The following is a 17285-nucleotide window of genomic DNA, read 5'->3' on the forward strand; positions in this document are numbered from 1 at the left end:
TTCGGGGAATGAAATTCCTATTATAGTCCTTGCCAGGGCAGTGCTGGTTTAGGTGTGCAATGAAAGATTCGGATCAGGGGTATATAAAGGTAATAGGGTGACTACGTAACATTAGGTGCTGCGAAGGTCAGCAAACACCAAAGACGTCAATTTGAAACTACCCCGAACTCCTGCAACCACCGGCTGAACTATCCTTTGCCTCTATTCTCGCAACGAAGCGTAACACCACGGAAAATGGATGACAATGGACAAGGCGACTACGGAGGCGACTACGGGATGGACCAGCACGACCAAGGAAAAGGCATGAATCATGACGATCATGGCGGTGACGTGTATGGCGACCACGACGGGATGGGTGGCGATCAGGATGACATGGGGGGTGATCACGACGGCATGGGTGGTGACCACGATGGGATGATGGGTGTTGATCACGGTGGCATGTACGATGACGGTGGCATGGATGACCACGACGGCATGGGCATGCACGATCAGGGCGATGAGAACGGGTATCACGAGGGAATGGGCGATGAGCACGACGGCGGCATGGACGGCGACCATCAACCAGACCACGGGCCACTCTTCCACCCCTACGAATTGTACAAAGAGCTCCATACGGCTCAACAGGCCGGGTATACTGACATACTGCAACTCCTCCAGCGTATTGCCCGTTCTCACCCCGACGTCTCGCGGGACGGCGACCTCATCGAAGCCATGCATGTCCTGAACCAGATCGCGCATGATTTCCAGACGCCTGACACGGGGGGCTGGCAGGACGAGCAGTTACAGGAGGAGATCCACAGGGCGGAGAGTAAACACCAACTGCGCAATACGATCTCGTTCTTGTCGCGACTGCACACGGAAGGGATCGAGTTCAGTTCTGATGAGCAGTTACAGCAAGCCATTGAATCGATAGGAGAGGTGGTGCAGGGATATCATGGCCAATGATCCACAGTGTTTGGTGTTTGAGTTGGTCTTACTGCTTGGTTTATGGCGTTCGACAGGCGTCCTATATCTATCACTCGTTTGTTTGAATCGGTTTTACAAAGCTTTGGCTGTTGTCCCCTGTCGTTGTTGAATCCCATATTCGAGGATGCAGAACCGGATGAAGGTGCTTGATTGGACGGAGTCTGCGGAGAAAATGAGTTGCGTCCCTGCGGCGAAGCAGAAGCATTGCGATATGACCATCTTGCCATCCAGCACATTCTTTCCCTGTGCTTTCCCTTTCATATTAGTCGTCCTGTATTTGTATAGATTTCCCTTTGTATCCATCGCCCTGCACGATGAGTAGACCCAGCCCCCAAGTCTGGACATGCTCCCGCTGTGTGCTTCGAGCCCAGCGGTTGCGGGGCGGTCTCCCGAAAATCCCCAGTACCGAGCCCTGGGCAGTCAGACCTTCTGGACGTTCTTTCAGCAGCAAACTTCACCTCCAGGACGAGAAGCCTTCGGGACCAAATACTGCACAGACTGCGGCCCAGGATGAGCAGACTCAGGGCGCCATGTCGCGGCGACTGGCGGAAATGGCCGAGGAGACAATAGACACTGGGAGCAAAAGTGACCGCAAGCTGATGCAAGATGCCGGCTTTTCAGAAGATTTAAAGGCGCAGTTAGAACAAAGGATTGCTCAGACCAGTTTCGATGCTCAAAATCAGAGAGCTGCAAGCCAAGTCAACCTTCCAGTACGCTCAGAGCCCTTCGCTTGGTCGGGTGGCAAACAGAGCCCTTGAATTGACCATGTAATGTAGAGTGCAGCAGGAAAAGGCACACGCGACATCGCCGGCGCACAGCCCTGGACAGGGTCCGAAAGCCTCCACGACTCCGCTCTCCGTATGCTCGACGACTCCCACAAGAGACTACGTACACCGAGCCGTCCGCCCTCTCTGGGGGCGAAGGTCAACCTCCGCCCTGCGCCGAAACCGAAACTCTCTGCCGCCGATCGACTCGCAAATGCCCGCGACCGGACGTCACGATATGCGATAAGCCAGCAGGAGGACTTGTCCGAGGAAGAGCGGGAGAAGTACCGCAAGGAACTCAAGGAACGCTTCTCGCCGGGTGCCAGACCTATGCCGACGTCACTACAGGGCCTGACGAGTCTGGCCAACGAGCGGATCGAAGACGCGATTGCCCGGGGCCAGTTCAAGAACATTTCGCGCGGCAAAGGGATCAACGTCGAAAGGGATTATACCGCAAACAGCCCCTTCCTGGATACGACCGAGTATTTCATGAACAAGATCATACAAAAGCAAGAGATTGTGCCACCGTGGATAGAGAAGCAGCAGGAACTCGTCAAGGCCGTCGCGAGTTTCCGCGGACGCTTGCGCAATGACTGGCGTAGACATGCGGCCAGGGTGATTTCGAGTTCCGGTGGCAGTGTCCAGGATCAGGTGCGCAGGGCCAAGGCGTACGCGCTGGCGGAGGAGATGGTCAATCCGAGGATCCGCAAGGTCGAGAATTTGACCTCGATAGCCGCCGATGGCACTTTGACCAGTGTCACGGTCGAAGAGCGCATTGCCGCTGGTGTTGCTGGGGAGGGCGGGCGTGGGCGTGAACCTGACGCCGCCACGCCTGCGTCTGCAGAAGAACATGCGCAGGACGTCGTGCAGATCCAAGTGACGGAGCAACCCGCGGAGAATGTATCTCCTGCTCCTGCTCCTGCTGCGGCGGCGGCGACGGCGACGGACACCGTAGTCGCCACCACCACCACCACCACCAGGCCCCTCGAACCAGTTGATCAATCACCATCTCGACCTCAATTTGACGAGCGGCCCGTCGAACGGCCCATCCGCGCGGCGGCGTACCCCTTCCGCGACCCATCATGGGAGAAAGCCGAACTAGCCTACCACACGCTCGCCGTGCAACAACTCAACGCGCTCACACGCTCCTACAACCTCATGGCCCCCAAAGTCGCGCAGAAACCCTACTACACGCTCGCGCGCGAACTGAACCGCTGCTTCGCCGACGTGGCGCCCCTCTTGGCCGACGAGATCCTCGAGCGCAGCAGGAAACCCGTCGTCAGGATCAGTGTCATGCCGCACCGCGAGGGCGGCGTGTTGGAGCGCTTCGGTGCCGGTGCCGGCCACCAGGGCCGGATCAGGGAGGAGGTCCAGGGCAAAGAGTATGGGTTTAGACAGTTCTGGAAAGATTTGTTTGGGGCTGGCGGAAAGAAGGGAAGACAGATGGCGTGATCTTTAACTTTGACCTTGACCTGGCATCCAGGCTGTACTGTGTATACGTATACCGAATTGACTGGAAAATGACACGACACGAAATAAGGAAGATGGCAATAGCAATGGAGATGTAGATAATAGCTAATACCACAGACCATTGGCATGGATTGGACGACTAGATGAAACAAAACAGCGGACCTCAGAAAGACGTGGAATTGTAGAACAGATTGCAAGTATCAGACGATACTCGAATGCATGAGGCTTATCTCACTGATAATAGTATTCATTTCCATAAATCCTGACCCTAAAAGGCCATATATATCTTGACTGATTCCGTCCCGCGATGTCATCAAAGAGACTGGACACACACAAGGCGCACAAGGTGATCTCAGTAACGCTGTAACCCCATCCCGGGTGCCGCACCATCATACATCCTCCTGCATCGCAGACAGACCATACATCTGGCACCGTCTGTGCAGTCTTCAGCTTCCCCACAGGCGTTCGTGTTCATGCGCTCGAAGCGAACTTTCCCCATTCTCTCGAATCCGGGCCTGAACGGGGGGATGAACGTGTCGTAATGCCGTTGAGGCGAATACGGGGCTCGATTTGGCGCGCTGGTTACGGATTTCTTTTGCTTTGTCTTGCGGTCGCAAGTGCGGACTCGGGAGCGGCCACGTTCCAGATCTGCATCGTATGCAGAGTCGCGACCTCGCCGAAAGCCCCAGTCGTAGATCTGCTGCAGACACCAGACTAGGCAGAAGAGGAAGAGGAAGCCTACGCAAATGCCGCCGAAGATTTTCATGTAAATGTCCGGTGGCTGTGGGAGGGTATCTGTATTGGTGGCATTGCCTGTTGTCGTGTTGAGGATGTGGCGTTGCGGCACGTTACTATTGTAGGCCGCATCAACTATAGACGCCGCCCAGCTTGTTTGTTGCTGGAGGAGGTGTCGTGGCTGATGGGAGATGCCGGCAGGGGTACTGGAAGGCGCAGACACAACGATTTGGCCAGGATAGCGACCAACATCGAGGTGCAGGTTGAGATTGGTGTTCGCCATATTGTTAGTGCTGCGTTCAAGAGGGCTGAATGGGCGGGCGGCAAGCGGTAGCAGTAGGATTTTGGAGTTGGAAATGCAGAAGAGGGCAAACCTCGAAGGAGGAATATATGTATTGTTTCTTACGAAACTTTTTCGTCGGATGCTGCCCAAAAGTCTCGGGTGAGGACCTGTTTACCAGGGTATTTGTGTTCATCCTTGCGAAGAGACTGGTTCAGACGAAGCTGGTCCTTGAAGCTTTTCTCTGCTCCTCAGAAATCCACGGTTTCGCCAATACGCGTCGAGGAATCGTGAGGACCGTCTCGAAATCTCTTAGCCCCAAAGGCGAGCCTTGAGACTTTCTAGAGTGCGAGATTTCTGGTGCCCAACTCACCACGACTGGCTGGTCCGCCGTCGTTGAAGGACCTGCCCATCCGGTATGGCTAGACCATTAAGAATATCTGGGTTCTCTTTGAATTCTGGGCTGTTGATAACATCTTGAGCTTTTGACATATTTCGCTCAATGACAATTCCAGGTGCTTCACCGTCTGTCATTCTTTCGCCTTCGAGTCCGATAACGACACTGCCACTCTCGAGAACTCTGGCAAGGTACCGCATAAGGCTTGTCAGTGCTTTCTGTTGGCCGTCTTCGTCCGAGTCTTGGGTATTTTCCATAGTTCTAGAAATTATGGCAGGCATATAATATGGTAAAACTGCTGTTTCATTGACGTTCCCATCAATGTTCAGGCCTTTGATGAGTTTTTCCTTGCTTGCTGAGTCAAGTGCATCAAATGCTTTGGAAAAGAGCTCTGCTTGGTCCTTATCGGCTGTGCGGCCCATTGTCAACAGCCGCAAGAGTGCTCGATCTTTGCGATCGCTAACACTCAGTCTGCGGAAACCCTTGAAGGAGAGCATATTGCCACGTTTTGTCAGGATCTTATCGTAGCCTTGTCGAAGAGTAACCTTACCGGCTATGATCTCTAGGGATATTTCGTGAACTGTTTTGAATGCCTGAAATACGGGCTCGATCAGATTCTTTGCACCTGATGAATCCAGATGACCCGCCGCACCGGCAACATCCAAGACCTGCTCCATGAACTTAAGCTCGAATGCATGTTCATGGTTTTTCATGGTGAGAAGACCCTCCAGGTTGATCGGGACACTTTCGGCTTGAGCCAATTGACCAGCATTCAACTCCGACCCGAGTTCCAGTCCTAGCATTACGTCTTCTCGCCTCTCAGGTGTGAGGTAGTCAAGACATGGTACCATCCCCGCCTTCGCGGCCTCCAAGAGCAGAGCATCGTGGTTTTGCTCGGTCAAGCGTTGACGAGTGTGAAAGAAAAAGTCCTCTTCGAGATTCGGATCCTTTCCAAGATCGTTAATGACCATGGACAAAATCAAGGTAAATAAGTCATTGCCACTTTTCAATCCCTCTGAGAACAATTTGCATAGCCATTGGAAGGATTCTTCGGTCAATCGACATTCAGGCAATTGACCACGAGTGAAGCGTTGGTAGTCTTCGTTATGAATCCACCTGAGAGCCAGGACGCCTACCAACGTCCGATTGATCTCGTCATAATTCGTGCCGTACAGTATCTGCGAAGGGCTCGGATTGTCGAATGTTCCATTAGCATAACGTTGCTGATCGGTGCCTTCGACAGCCTTTGCCGACTTGAGGCGTTCCAGTTCTGGTTCGAAAGCCTCTTTGATTTGCGTCAGTATTGTGGTTTCATCCAGATCAAAGAATTTTCCAAGATCGATGGTGTCTTGCAGAGAGCACCGAGGCTGGGATTTGGCCATCATCTGATGAGTTGATCAATTATCATATCGTGAAGATTTCCTTCGGTCACAACATCCAGATCCTGCGACTAGTAGCATGATCAAGATGGAAGTTTGCCGGTTGAGGAGGTGGCGGTAACCTCTCAATCAAGATGAACAGTCAATGATGTGACTGAGATTCACTTGAGCAGAACTATGACTGTTTAAGGCGGTCGAGATCTCATGGATCGTGGCTGTGTCGGTGAAGCGAAAAGCGCCCTGATTCCTTCCCGCTTCTAGAACGGTGACAGCTCGTGTGGCAAGGCCGGTAAAGGTTCCTTTCGTGGCAGGGTAGAGGACTCCGATGAACGGAAGACAAAAGGTCCAGTGGAGGAACGGTGAGGCTGACTCTGGCCTTCTCGCAGAAGCAAGGCGTAGCATTCAAAGGATCAATTGTTTTGGGCGAAGCAAGTCAAATATGGTAGAAGTTGCGGCGAGCATCGCCCCCTTGATATGATTGGTTGGACCCTCATTGGTCACCAGTCAAACTGCAGCTTCTTGTGCTTCTTCTGCTTCAACCTCATTCATCCGACTGCATACTATCAATGACTCCTTCACACCAATCGAGATGAACATACAGTGGCCGTCCTCTTGACCTCGTCGTGATGCTTCTTCTCAAGAGTCTGTAGGCGAGAAGAGTGCTCTCGCCACTGCACCAAGCTCGACATCTATTCCCTTGACGAACACCTCAACTGAGATGTGTGAGATTCTTCGACTGGGCGAGTGGAGGGTGTCAAGAGCAGGGAGTCGTCATGAAAGATGTGACAGATGTGTCTCAAAAGAGCAGAATCAAAATGGACAGGGCCATCAACAAAGCAGGATATAAGCCGTTGATTGATACCGCAAAGAGAATAGATTCACAACAGCGGCCTCCAGGCTTGCATACAATGTATTGAAAAACAGGCTATTGATGTGAAATACATGCTGCGTATTCGCAGTAGTATACACCTGTTCCAACCAGACGGTCACTCCAAGGTCAAGTATCTCGATGGTCTCCTTTTGCCTGATACCCTCCCTGTCACCACCCTCCCCTTGTCTATACTCACATGCCAAGCAGGCCTTTTCACGTGCTCATTGTGAAATGCATGTTATTGTTGGTGAAGTAATACAAGTGAATGAATGAACATGTGTGGCTGGGAGTGTCACTGTCGCCGGCTTGGCTGGATTCGTCTGTCTACAAAACGCGCGACCATTCATTCTACCAATCTGTCTCCTCCTTTTTTTCTCGGCGACGAGATCATCATGGCACCACCAACTGGTAGGGCGCCTCGCGCGAATCAATACCTGTCTTTTGCCAATAACCCATCCTCCAGCCAAGCCACCCGTCGGCCGGCAACTAGCAATCTCGAAAGCGAGACAAACCCTCTCCCTCCTGTTTCTGGGCAGATCACTTACCCTGCATCCGCCATCCTACCACAAGACCGTGGTCTTGGATTTGAAACATTTACCAATCCTCCAGAAAACCCAGCTCCTAAACCTGTGGAGAAATCAGCACGTCGCCGTCGCAAGATGAGTGCCTGGCGTCGTCCATCGGACGATGAGTGGGAAACCGACGATGATGTTAGCATCGCGTCTGACCTCATGCCGAACAGCGCCAGCGAGGGCGAACCGTCACCACCTCGCAAAAAACAAAAGCTCTCCAAGAAGAAGGGGTAATATCCCCCATCTTTCTCAATTTCTGTCAACTGACTGTCAAATTTCAGCAAAAGCAACGAGGAGTCCACCTCTGACGAGGACAAGTACTACAAACCCCCGCGTATCAAGATGACGCGGATTCCTGCCACTCTCGCCGATGCCAACGATGGTGATCGCATGATGTGGGCCTGGAAGTTGAAGGGAAAGAGTTGGTCGGCAATCCAAGATGAATATCTCAAACTCACCGGCAAAAATTACGGACACAGCACTTTGAGCGTGCGATTCCACATGATGAAGCGAACCTTCGCCAGTAACGGCGCTCTTGAAGTAAGTACTTGCTCACTTCTCCCAACTTCCTCTTATAACACCTTGCCAGCTCCCCGACGAATACTACCAGAAATACCCTGACGACCTCTGGTTGAAAGACGTCTCTAACCTCCGCCAACAGTACGTCCGAGACTGCGAAGTCATGATGAAAGCAGACAAAGAGATCGAAAAACAGCGCTTCGAGGCCGCGGCTCGTATCTACAAAGCAGAGGGAGAGACCCATACCCCAGCTGCCATCAAGAAGAGATGGGCGGACATGAGGGACTTGGGCAGGGACGTTCACCCAGAAGAGAGATACCGCCCAGAGGATAAGGAATTGCCCAATCAAGGTGGCCTGGCACTAGATTTCGCTGAAACTGAATGGGGTGCTCCAAAGACGACTGAGAGGATGATCACTGAGGAAGACCTTGCAAAGGCGAAAGCGATGGTTCAACGTGCCACGCTGGTCTCTTATCCCGATAGTGATTGAGCAATGATTGATGGAGACCTGGACACCAGGGACATCTTACGAGAGAGTCTAGAATGGACTGCATCAGACGCCATAGGCATCTGACAATGCAATGAATTTTGCATGACTTTCATTTTCCATTTCTATCCTTTGTAATGAATCTGCCGTCGTCTAGATCGCCATTCGGACCCTACAATTACATGAATATGGCGATCGTCACAACATCACATTGGTAGTCAGCAGGCTGCCGATCAAGGCCGGTTTCGAGCGCCGGGTTTTTCCCTGCTGGCGCCTTGTGACGCTCGTATCCCATCTTAGCCTCCAGTTGATCTCTCCTTACATTTCTCGAGACTCCGAACTTCTCGCAACGTCCTCCTCGCTCACAGTATTGCCCTCGAGACCGAAGAAGATAGATGTCTCCCAGGCGTCAACACCTGTCAAACCAGCTCGTGTCAAGCCATCGACCACCGCTCGCATTGGCAGCGACATCAGAATGCAGAGCAGCGGACAACGCGAGGACGCTGAGGTCACAAGCGCATCGCAGCAGTCAATACTACTAGTGGAAGTCCAGGATGAATCCGTGCTCGAGCAGAGTCTTCCTCCCGAAAATGCGCAGCCAGCGATGAGACCAGTGTCAAGGAAAAGACAGACGAGTATCTTGTTATGCGCTTTTATGGACGTGTTTGTCACAATCGGCCTGAATCAGGCTTATGGAGTTTTTCTCAACTATTATCTCACTGATGGAAGCAGTGAAAAGGACCCTTTCTTACCCAAAAGCGAGGTCTCGAGCAAAGCGATGCTGGCATTCGTTGGTACATTGGCTGCGGGCCTGACCTGGGGAGGCAGCATCTTCGTGAATCCGATCATGGCAAGATCAAAAGATCCTAGACGGATCACTGGAGCTGGAGCTGTCCTCATTGGCGCTGGCTATGTCCTTGCAAGCTTTTGCCACAAGGTCAGTACCATCTACTCGGGTACTTATACTCCCGCTGACGAGCACGCAGGTATGGCAACTTCTTTTGACACAAGGCTTGATCTACGGCGTCGGCACGTCATTGATGTATTTCCCAGTCCTGGCCGTCGCACCCGAATACTTTGATGCTCATCGTGGCTCTGCAATGGGCTTCATTTTGTCCGCTGCTGGAGTGGGCGGTTTGGCCTACGCTCCGGCGGCACGTGCGATGCTGGCAAGTTTAGGCGCAGCCTGGACTCTCAGGATCTTTGGTCTAGTCAATTTGGCCATATGCGTTCCGATTGTACTAACTACACCACCATCACGAAGCCTTGTCAAGCGGCCGACACTTGTGGACATCAGGCTGGCGAAAAGGCTCACGTTCATCCTGCAAGCTTTGGCTGCTATGGCACAGGCTGCGGGGAATTTTGTGCCATTGACTTTCTTGCCAGAGTTCAGCACGAGGCTGGGATATACGGCTGCTTTGTGAGTTTCCCTACTCTGTACGAAGAATGGATGGCTGACGAGTCGTAGTGGCGCCGCACTGCTTTCCATCAATAACGCTGTCAACACCATCAGCCGGATAGCCATGGGCTTCATTGCAGATGTTGCGGGAAGACAAAACACGCTTGTCCTCAGTGTCCTCGGAAGTGCCATCACCGTCGTGGCGTTCTGGTTGTCCAGTGCTTACGGCGACGATATGAACCTCTGGATAACTTTTGTGGTCACCTATGGTTTGTTCGCAGGAGGATACAACTCATTGTTTCCGACCACTGTCATTGAAGTGTTCGGCGCTCAAGCCTACGCATCCGTCAACGGCTTCATCTATTTCATTCGGGGTCTAGGAGCACTTTGGGGTTCTCCGGTTGGAGGTGCTCTGGTCAAAGGAGGAACACATCCCCAAGCATATATCACCATGATATGGTACGATTTTGGGCTGCTGATGCTGTCGAGTCTGTGTGTCATTGCTGTGAGGGGTCTTGATGCTTCGGCGAAAGGCCAATTCAAGCTGAAAGCTTGAGCCGACTAAGGTACACAGTAGGTCGTGGTCACAATACTGGTCGAAGAATAAGGTAAAGAATGAAGAACGCATCTCAACTTCTGCCGACATCGGCCTCTGAATCTGGGGCAAGGCTGATGACGGTGACACCTAGAGTGGCACTTAACGAAGATGGATTGTCTCCCCCCAAGTCCCCCGCACTTAACCGAACTTAGCCGTGGAGGAATCTCCTGCCTTCCTTCTCCAATCCGTCTCGCGGTGTCGCACCACCCGCATCTTGATCTGCTTTGCCATATTACAGCTATCCGACAAGCTTTCCTTTTGACCATCAGAGTCGCTGTTTGTACGGCTCTATCAGTTCGTCATCTGTCACCATGAACAAGCTGCCGCTTCGTTGCCCTCGGTCCCTACGAAGGTCTGCCCGCAGTTTCAGCACCTCCAGAAGATGCGCAGCCGACCACGTGAGAATAGTAGAAGTCGGGCCAAGAGATGGACTGCAGAATGAGAAGAGCACAATACCTCTGGACACAAAGCTAGAGCTCATCCGGAGACTTGCCCAGACCGGTGTCACGCACATGGAAGCCGGATCTTTCGTGCCTCCGAAATGGGTTCCTCAGGTTCGTTCCAGCCGCTGAAGAGAGAATGATTCGAGACTGACAGGTGCAGATGGCCTCGACAGCAGAAATATTAGAGACGATACTCACAGACCCTCCTTCCGCACCTCAAGGCATTGCCTACAACTACCTCGTCCCGAACACTCGCGGTTTGGAGAGTCTCGTCAAGATATTCCAGGCAAAAGGCGCGAAGAACCCGACGGCATACCCTACACCTCCTCCTTCTCCTCAACCTGAACAATCACAGGGTCAAGGGCCAATAACCTCAACGGCAAATCCAAACGAAATGTCCTCGACCCGACCTGCTTCATCTTCATCGGCCAATTCAACCGAGATCTCCTTGTTCGCGGCCGCGACCGAGGCTTTCTCGCAAAAAAACACAAACTGCAGCATTGCAGAAAGTCTGGAACGGAGTAAACCTATCATGGAACTAGCAAAGCAACACAACATCCGCGTCAGAGGCTATGTCTCGGTGGCTTTGGGCTGCCCATTCGAAGGACCAGACGTCGATCCTCATAAGGTTGCCGAGATCACTGCAACGTTATTGGAAATGGGCTGCGACGAAGTCTCGGTGGCCGACACAACAGGCATGGGGACTGCGCCTCGAACGCAGAAACTACTCCAAACATTGAAGGAGGCGGGCATCCTGGACGAAGATCTTGCTCTTCATTTCCACGACACGTACGGGATGGCTCTAGTCAACACCGTTGTTGGTCTCGAGCATGGCGTGAGGATATTCGACAGCTCTGTGGGTGGTCTTGGTGGATGCCCATACAGCCCTGGCGCTACAGGGAACGTCGCGTCCGAGGATCTGATCCACCTGCTGCATAGTCTGGGCTGCGAGACGGGAGTCGATATGGTCAAAATGGCAGAAATCGGTGAATGGATCTCAGGAGAGATCGGGAGGCGGAATGATTCCAGGGCAGGAAAAGCTACGCTGGCTAGGTTGAGAAAGTCGTGCTCATAACTGTACAATTTCTGTGAGTGTTTACAGTATCCCGACGCTCATGGGCATTCTCCACTGTTCCCTTCCCTTACATCTACCACGGAAAAGAACCGCGCGGTCTCCAAATGATTCCGAACCCGGCGCAGCTATCCTGTCAAGATATCAAAGATGGGTCACCCATGGGCAAGTCTAAAGATCGACCATATCCCTGCAGCAGATCATCACGAGTACCCACATATATACCCCTGAGTACCCAGTCGCCCACTATAAACATCTACAGGCCGTGGAGGTAACACGCTTTGGCTGATCGACTTCCGACAACCGTGAAACACCACGCTCGGACGACTGGCGAGCAAAATGTTCCAGAACGCGTTCGCGCTTGGAATGCTATACTAAGTATTATCTGTGGTTCCACGCCCAAGTCAAACATGTCCTAGGTTTGTTTCGGACGTTGTTTTGAAATTTGAAAGCGACGACCATCACGCGATTGCGTATGCTACTTGGCTACAGCATCCAGTGGCAATGAGGATGTCGTTATACATATACGGTCACAGCGATTATCAAAATGGCATTGCAGTTTCCTCGGACATTCCATTGTTTTTCAATTCTTCCGACGAGGCTGGCTCTTGTCGTCATATTATATTCTATTCTTGTGACCTTTTCCTTCTTTGAACAATCCCTGGTTGGATAGATATCGTTTTGAAAAGATGCCTTTCGGAGTCCTTGAAGACTATACACTGCCCCGCGTGCCGGGAACGGTGTCACTGACCGAGACATATCAAGATGGGGGTAAGTTTGCTTGTTGACCTATACTCTCTGCCAATTCTGACTCGATCTCCTCTACAAAGACCACGCAGACCTGAAGAAGATTGGGGACATCACCTTGGTCCCCCAACCGAGCGACAGCCCAAACGACCCCTTGAATTGGTGAGCTGAATCAAATACGATATTGGGATGTCAAATAAACCTGACCGCAAATAACAGGTCGCCATGGAGAAAGCATATCCTGCTATTTGTGGTGACATTGACATCCGGCGTGACCGTTGCGTATGTTGTCCTTCATCTGCACTGCGTACAATGCTGATCCTGATATCTTCCCAGCCTTGGACCGATGATATCTCCCGGCCTGCCGCTGTTGGCCATGCAATTCCAAAAGAGTCTCGACGTCGTTTCCACATACCTGGTCGGCCTGTTCATTCTCTGGACGGGTATCTTCACCTTCTTCACCTCGGCCGCTGCATCCGTCTGGGGCAAACGGGTCATGTTCATAACGTCCGGCATCGCCCTGCTGGCTTTGAATGCTTGGGGCTTTTTCGCAAAGGTAAGCCACCTCCAGTCGAGTCACAAAAAGCATAGCATATGTACCCTGGTGCTGCTGCCGTCGAAAACTGACATTCAACTGGCCAGTCCTTTCCACAATTCGTCGCCATGCGTCTCATGCAGGGATTCGCCTCGGCGCCGTTCGAAACGCTCGTCACATCGACGGTGCAGGATATCTTCTTCGTACACGAGCGAGGGCAAAAGATGGCTCTGTGGGTCTTCATGATCACAACAGGTGTCTTGCTGGTACGTACCCGCCGCATAACATTCGCCTTCGGAGGCACCATACTAATACTGCTCCTGAGGGACACGCTAACTTCTGATCCCAACCCAGGGCCAAGTGATCTCGGGCCAGATCATCCAACAACTCGGCGTCGAGTACACTTTCGGCATCTGCTCGTTGATCTTCATACCTTTGGTGGTGGCCACGTTCTTCTTCGTGCCGGAGACCGTGTACCACCGCAACACGACGACCAAGGGTGTCGAACTCCTCCACAAGACCACCACCAACGCCACCACCAAGTCCGGCAGTGGCACCGACACCGACATCGACACCACTACTAGTATCAGCACCACGGAAATCGCGAGCATCCAGCCTGCTGACGAACAACCGGAAGCTCCTGCTCGCGGCCCTTCCTTTTGGGGTGGCAAAGAACTAGTCGTCTTCCGCGGCCGCGTGTCGGACGAGTCGTTCTGGCGCCAAGTCATCTTGCCTTTCCCTCTGTTTCTCTACCCGGCCGTCATCTTTGGCAGTTTTATCTACGGCAGCTTCTTCGCGTGGCTGGTGGCCGTCAGCGTCGTGTCGGTGCCCATGTTCAGCGCGCCGCCGTACAACCTGTCGCCCGCGCAGGTCGGCCTGACGAACCTCCCGCTCCTGTTCGCCGGGCTTGCGGGCGCCCCCGTGTCCGGCTGGCTGGCCGACAAAGTGATCCGGTCCATGGCGAAGCGGAACAATGGCGTGTACGAGCCCGAGTTCCGCCTCACGCTCATGGCCATCGCCGCCGTGTTGAGCACGGTCGCGTTTTTGGGCCTGGGCGCTTCGGTCGGTGCCGGCGCCCCGCTGGCGGTGCCCTTGGTCTTTATCAGCTGTCATAGCATGGCGATCCCCTTTGCCAGTCAGGCCGCGTACACGTATGTCACGGATTGTCATCCGAGCGATGCGAATCAGGCGTTTGTCACCATCGGGTTGGTCAAGGGCATTTTGACGTTCGTGAGCACCACGTTTATCAATGGCTGGTTCGAGGCTAGTGGGCCGAAAAGCGTGTTTTGGACCATTGCCGCGCTGAATGGCGCGTTGAGTCTGCTGACCCTGCCGATGTATGTGTTTGGCAAGAGGTTCAGGGCGCTGGTAAGTTCCCTCTCCCCTCTCCCCTGGTGCAGTGTTCGGTGGTTGTCGTGGCGCCAGAAGATGATTAGGGCTAACTCTACATCTATAGGTCGCGAGGAAGATCCAGTCGAGGATCTCAAAGTGAAAGACAAAGGGCTGGGAAAGTGGAGGAGGTACTATCTGAGAAAAGGTCTATGGACAGTCTGGACTGCACATGGCCGACGAGAAGAAATGAGAAGAGCGTTAGGAGGATATGTGTGTATGACTATCATTTAGACTGGTTTTTGGGAATTTTGGGATGATACCCCATGATAGAGCAGACGAGGTTGGAAAATGGCCCGCCCGATTCTCATAGTATAGATTCAAGACATTGATGATTGCTGGACATGTTATGTGGTGCCCTCTGAATTGGCGTGATTGCCGTATACGGGCCAACGCTCCGCATACATGAGATGCACAGACTCACACAAAGCAAGGTCTCCGAAGACTTGTCCAAGCTCGATGATGCTGGCCAGGCGCAATCAGCATGACAGCCCGAGACAGCTGCAGCCCAGCCCGGGCAGGGTGTGCTGATTCAGACGGCGAGTTCCTTGCCAAAGGGGCTATCAACCGGAGATCTCGGCAGCGACAAATGGATCCTTTCCCTTGCCTGGGCAAATGCCGACCCTGCCGGGTCCCAGCATCCTGAACTCGAGTTCCGGCTGTTTCAACCGCTGCAGAAGGGGCCAACTGAGATAGTTGTGTTCCGAATCAGGCGCGTATAAGACCTCAATCTCAAAGTAGGTGGGATCTTCGCCAGGTTTCCAAGTAGGGAATGAAACTCTGCCTCTCCCTATGATTGTGAATCCCTCGGATTTGTAGGAGTCCGCATAGGTCACCGATCTTTCAATGACATCTCTGTCTTTGCAGTAGTGCCCCTGGAGTCGCTTATCGAGCTTCCAATCTTTCATTTCTGGTGATGACATCCTCGGAAGTATGATCGAAGTTCCTCGCCACGGTAAGTATTCGGATTCAGGATGTTGTCAAGGTAGCTCTATGATATAGATGCAAATAGGTACGCTGTGTCGGGGGATCTGGTGAACTATGCCTCAGGTCGCACCTATTTATACTGCACCAGGCAAACGAAGGTTAGCCGGTCAGGTTGAAGGACCTACCGTCTGGAGTACAACAGAGTCATCTTTCAGATACAGTCGAAAATCGTCAATATGAATCCATCACTCGGCCACATTGGCCTCCTGTAGCCGGTTTGTAGATCACGCAGAACATGACTTGTATCGCTGTGAAGTGACACATCGTGTTCGATAGACTGTGGGAGCGATGTTGGATCCGTCCAGGTGATATTTGCGCTCAGTCGTATTTGCCAGCGCCGGACTTTCGCGTCTTCGTTGATATAGTGAAGTTTGTGCAAGACTTCACTTTCCGATGCCTCGGAGTCAAGCTCGAAGGTTGCTGATAAACGACAATCGGTGTCCTTGTCACCTCCACGATTTGGCCAATGTCACCGTGACAGAAGACGCCGGTGTTGTCACCTGGGTATAAAAGGCCAGATACGAGGCCGGAAAACTTGTGCCCTGCTCTATATTGTTAGCAATTTCAACTCTGATTCTTCCCAAAAACATCTGCCTCTCTCTGCATCAGATAGACCACCTACCTTCCTTTCCACTGCCAAACAGTCTTCCAGGAAACCACAATGCCCCTCGTGAGCTTCCGCCGCCAGGATGAATATCTAACCCATGATCTGATATACGACGCCAGGGACAATATCATGGTCTCTGAGGAGTCAATCCATCACGTCTGCAAGCATAAAAGCATGTTCACGACATTTAAAGCCCTGCCCTTGTACGACACCGATGAGAGAAGGACCGTCTTGAGCCCCGGTCGTAGGACCGTGCATATCGAGCTGGCCGAGAATGTGCGCTTGAAGCTCCTCAACGTTCTGTGCGCGCCTCACTTGAGCATCGGAAGCCCTGGGGAGCCTGCCGCCGTTATCAGTTGGCCTCGACTGCGGGATGCAGGGTGCGTAAGGCATATCGATCGATACGATAACTGGATCATCACGCGGGGCGGGAGATTGGTAGTTTATGGAATATTGCGTAAGGGATTCCCGAAGTGTGTATTCAGGCGTGTCCTGGGCCCGGCCTTGAACGATAAAGAGACGCTCCGAATTGGTGCCGGGTTGGTGAGAGAACCTAAAGGATATTGTGTCGATGTTGGTGCTGTCCCAGTGGAAAATATCAATGCCGGTGGGCACGATGTTGAGGAAGAACGTACAGAAGTGTTAGTGGATGTGAAAAAGCTAAAGGATGGACGTGAAGCATGGTTGAGGAAGATCGAGCAGAGCATGGTCCAGGCCAAGGATACAGAGACCAAGAACGGCCGTCCGTCTGGAGACGCACGGAAGCCTCAACCTACCTCAGATCGATCGATGAGGAACATTGAGCGAGACTCGGTCAAGCCAGAGCATGGTACAGGGAGAGATACCCGTATGCCTGTGCGGCAGGAGGTGCAGAAGAGCAAGCGTGGGGATCGGTGGACTTTATTCAAGTGAGATCGTTGTGGTGAGCGGCAACGTGGTGCAGTACTCGGTTTTGGGGCGCTTCAAATCACATTTACCTGATGATGCAGTAGCTAGCTTTGCACCGCACGATACGCCGATGACACGAGTGCGTGGAGTTGCTGATTTGGCACCGGTCTGGCTGCATCA

General features: G+C 52.7%; 11 protein-coding genes across 12 annotated transcripts; 8 read left to right on the forward strand and 3 right to left on the reverse strand.

Moving 5' to 3' along the window:
• Positions 1–234: 234 nt before the first annotated feature.
• PV05_11064 (uncharacterized protein) lies at positions 235–945 on the forward strand (the record flags this gene model as incomplete). The annotated part of the gene is made up of 1 exon (XM_013454513.1): positions 235–945. One exon carries the CDS (start codon positions 235–237, stop codon positions 943–945), a length of 711 nt encoding a protein of 236 aa, XP_013309967.1.
• Positions 946–1280: 335 nt separating this feature from the next.
• Positions 1281–3182, forward strand: PV05_11065 (uncharacterized protein; the record flags this gene model as incomplete). Its single annotated transcript, XM_013454514.1, has 2 exons — positions 1281–1676; positions 1743–3182. 2 exons carry the CDS (start codon positions 1281–1283, stop codon positions 3180–3182), a joined length of 1836 nt encoding a protein of 611 aa, XP_013309968.1.
• A 242-nt stretch (positions 3183–3424) lies between these two features.
• Positions 3425–4273, reverse strand: PV05_11066 (uncharacterized protein). The gene has a single exon (XM_013454515.1). The coding sequence runs from the start codon at positions 4216–4218 to the stop codon at positions 3553–3555; it is 666 nt and encodes a 221-aa protein (XP_013309969.1). The 5' UTR covers positions 4219–4273; the 3' UTR covers positions 3425–3552.
• PV05_11067 (uncharacterized protein) lies at positions 4252–6385 on the reverse strand. The gene has a single exon (XM_013454516.1). It carries the CDS (start codon positions 5995–5997, stop codon positions 4585–4587), a length of 1413 nt encoding a protein of 470 aa, XP_013309970.1. The 5' UTR covers positions 5998–6385; the 3' UTR covers positions 4252–4584.
• An 869-nt stretch (positions 6386–7254) lies between these two features.
• Positions 7255–7668, forward strand: PV05_11068 (uncharacterized protein; the record flags this gene model as incomplete). The annotated part of the gene is made up of 1 exon (XM_013454517.1): positions 7255–7668. One exon carries the CDS (start codon positions 7255–7257, stop codon positions 7666–7668), a length of 414 nt encoding a protein of 137 aa, XP_013309971.1.
• Positions 7669–7691: 23 nt separating this feature from the next.
• PV05_11069 lies at positions 7692–8515 on the forward strand. 2 transcript variants are annotated; one of them, XM_013454519.1, is made up of 2 exons: positions 7692–7974; positions 8024–8515. In XM_013454519.1, the coding sequence occupies exons 1-2, from the start codon at positions 7777–7779 to the stop codon at positions 8441–8443; spliced, it is 618 nt and encodes a 205-aa protein (XP_013309973.1). In that variant the 5' UTR covers positions 7692–7776; the 3' UTR covers positions 8444–8515. The 2 variants fall into 2 exon arrangements, with proteins under 2 accessions (XP_013309973.1, XP_013309972.1); XM_013454518.1 differs by having other exon boundaries at positions 8096–8515.
• A 400-nt stretch (positions 8516–8915) lies between these two features.
• PV05_11070 (uncharacterized protein) lies at positions 8916–10395 on the forward strand (the record flags this gene model as incomplete). The annotated part of the gene is made up of 3 exons (XM_013454520.1): positions 8916–9377; positions 9427–9860; positions 9909–10395. 3 exons carry the CDS (start codon positions 8916–8918, stop codon positions 10393–10395), a joined length of 1383 nt encoding a protein of 460 aa, XP_013309974.1.
• Positions 10396–10748: 353 nt separating this feature from the next.
• PV05_11071 (uncharacterized protein) lies at positions 10749–11955 on the forward strand (the record flags this gene model as incomplete). Its single annotated transcript, XM_013454521.1, has 2 exons — positions 10749–10991; positions 11041–11955. The coding sequence occupies 2 exons, from the start codon at positions 10749–10751 to the stop codon at positions 11953–11955; spliced, it is 1158 nt and encodes a 385-aa protein (XP_013309975.1).
• A 686-nt stretch (positions 11956–12641) lies between these two features.
• Positions 12642–14948, forward strand: PV05_11072 (uncharacterized protein; the record flags this gene model as incomplete). Its single annotated transcript, XM_013454522.1, has 7 exons — positions 12642–12723; positions 12783–12861; positions 12919–12981; positions 13036–13255; positions 13342–13500; positions 13589–14602; positions 14691–14948. The coding sequence occupies 7 exons, from the start codon at positions 12642–12644 to the stop codon at positions 14724–14726; spliced, it is 1653 nt and encodes a 550-aa protein (XP_013309976.1). The 3' UTR covers positions 14727–14948.
• Positions 14949–15186: 238 nt separating this feature from the next.
• PV05_11073 (uncharacterized protein) lies at positions 15187–15546 on the reverse strand (the record flags this gene model as incomplete). Its single annotated transcript, XM_013454523.1, has 1 exon — positions 15187–15546. The coding sequence occupies one exon, from the start codon at positions 15544–15546 to the stop codon at positions 15187–15189; it is 360 nt and encodes a 119-aa protein (XP_013309977.1).
• Positions 15547–16271: 725 nt separating this feature from the next.
• Positions 16272–17129, forward strand: PV05_11074 (uncharacterized protein; the record flags this gene model as incomplete). The annotated part of the gene is made up of 2 exons (XM_013454524.1): positions 16272–16597; positions 16703–17129. 2 exons carry the CDS (start codon positions 16272–16274, stop codon positions 17127–17129), a joined length of 753 nt encoding a protein of 250 aa, XP_013309978.1.
• Between the last annotated feature and the right edge of the window lie 156 nt (positions 17130–17285).

Source organism: Exophiala xenobiotica (genome assembly GCF_000835505.1).
Source record: "Exophiala xenobiotica strain CBS 118157 unplaced genomic scaffold supercont1.7, whole genome shotgun sequence".
NCBI classification, from domain to species: Eukaryota; Fungi; Ascomycota; class Eurotiomycetes; order Chaetothyriales; family Herpotrichiellaceae; genus Exophiala; species Exophiala xenobiotica.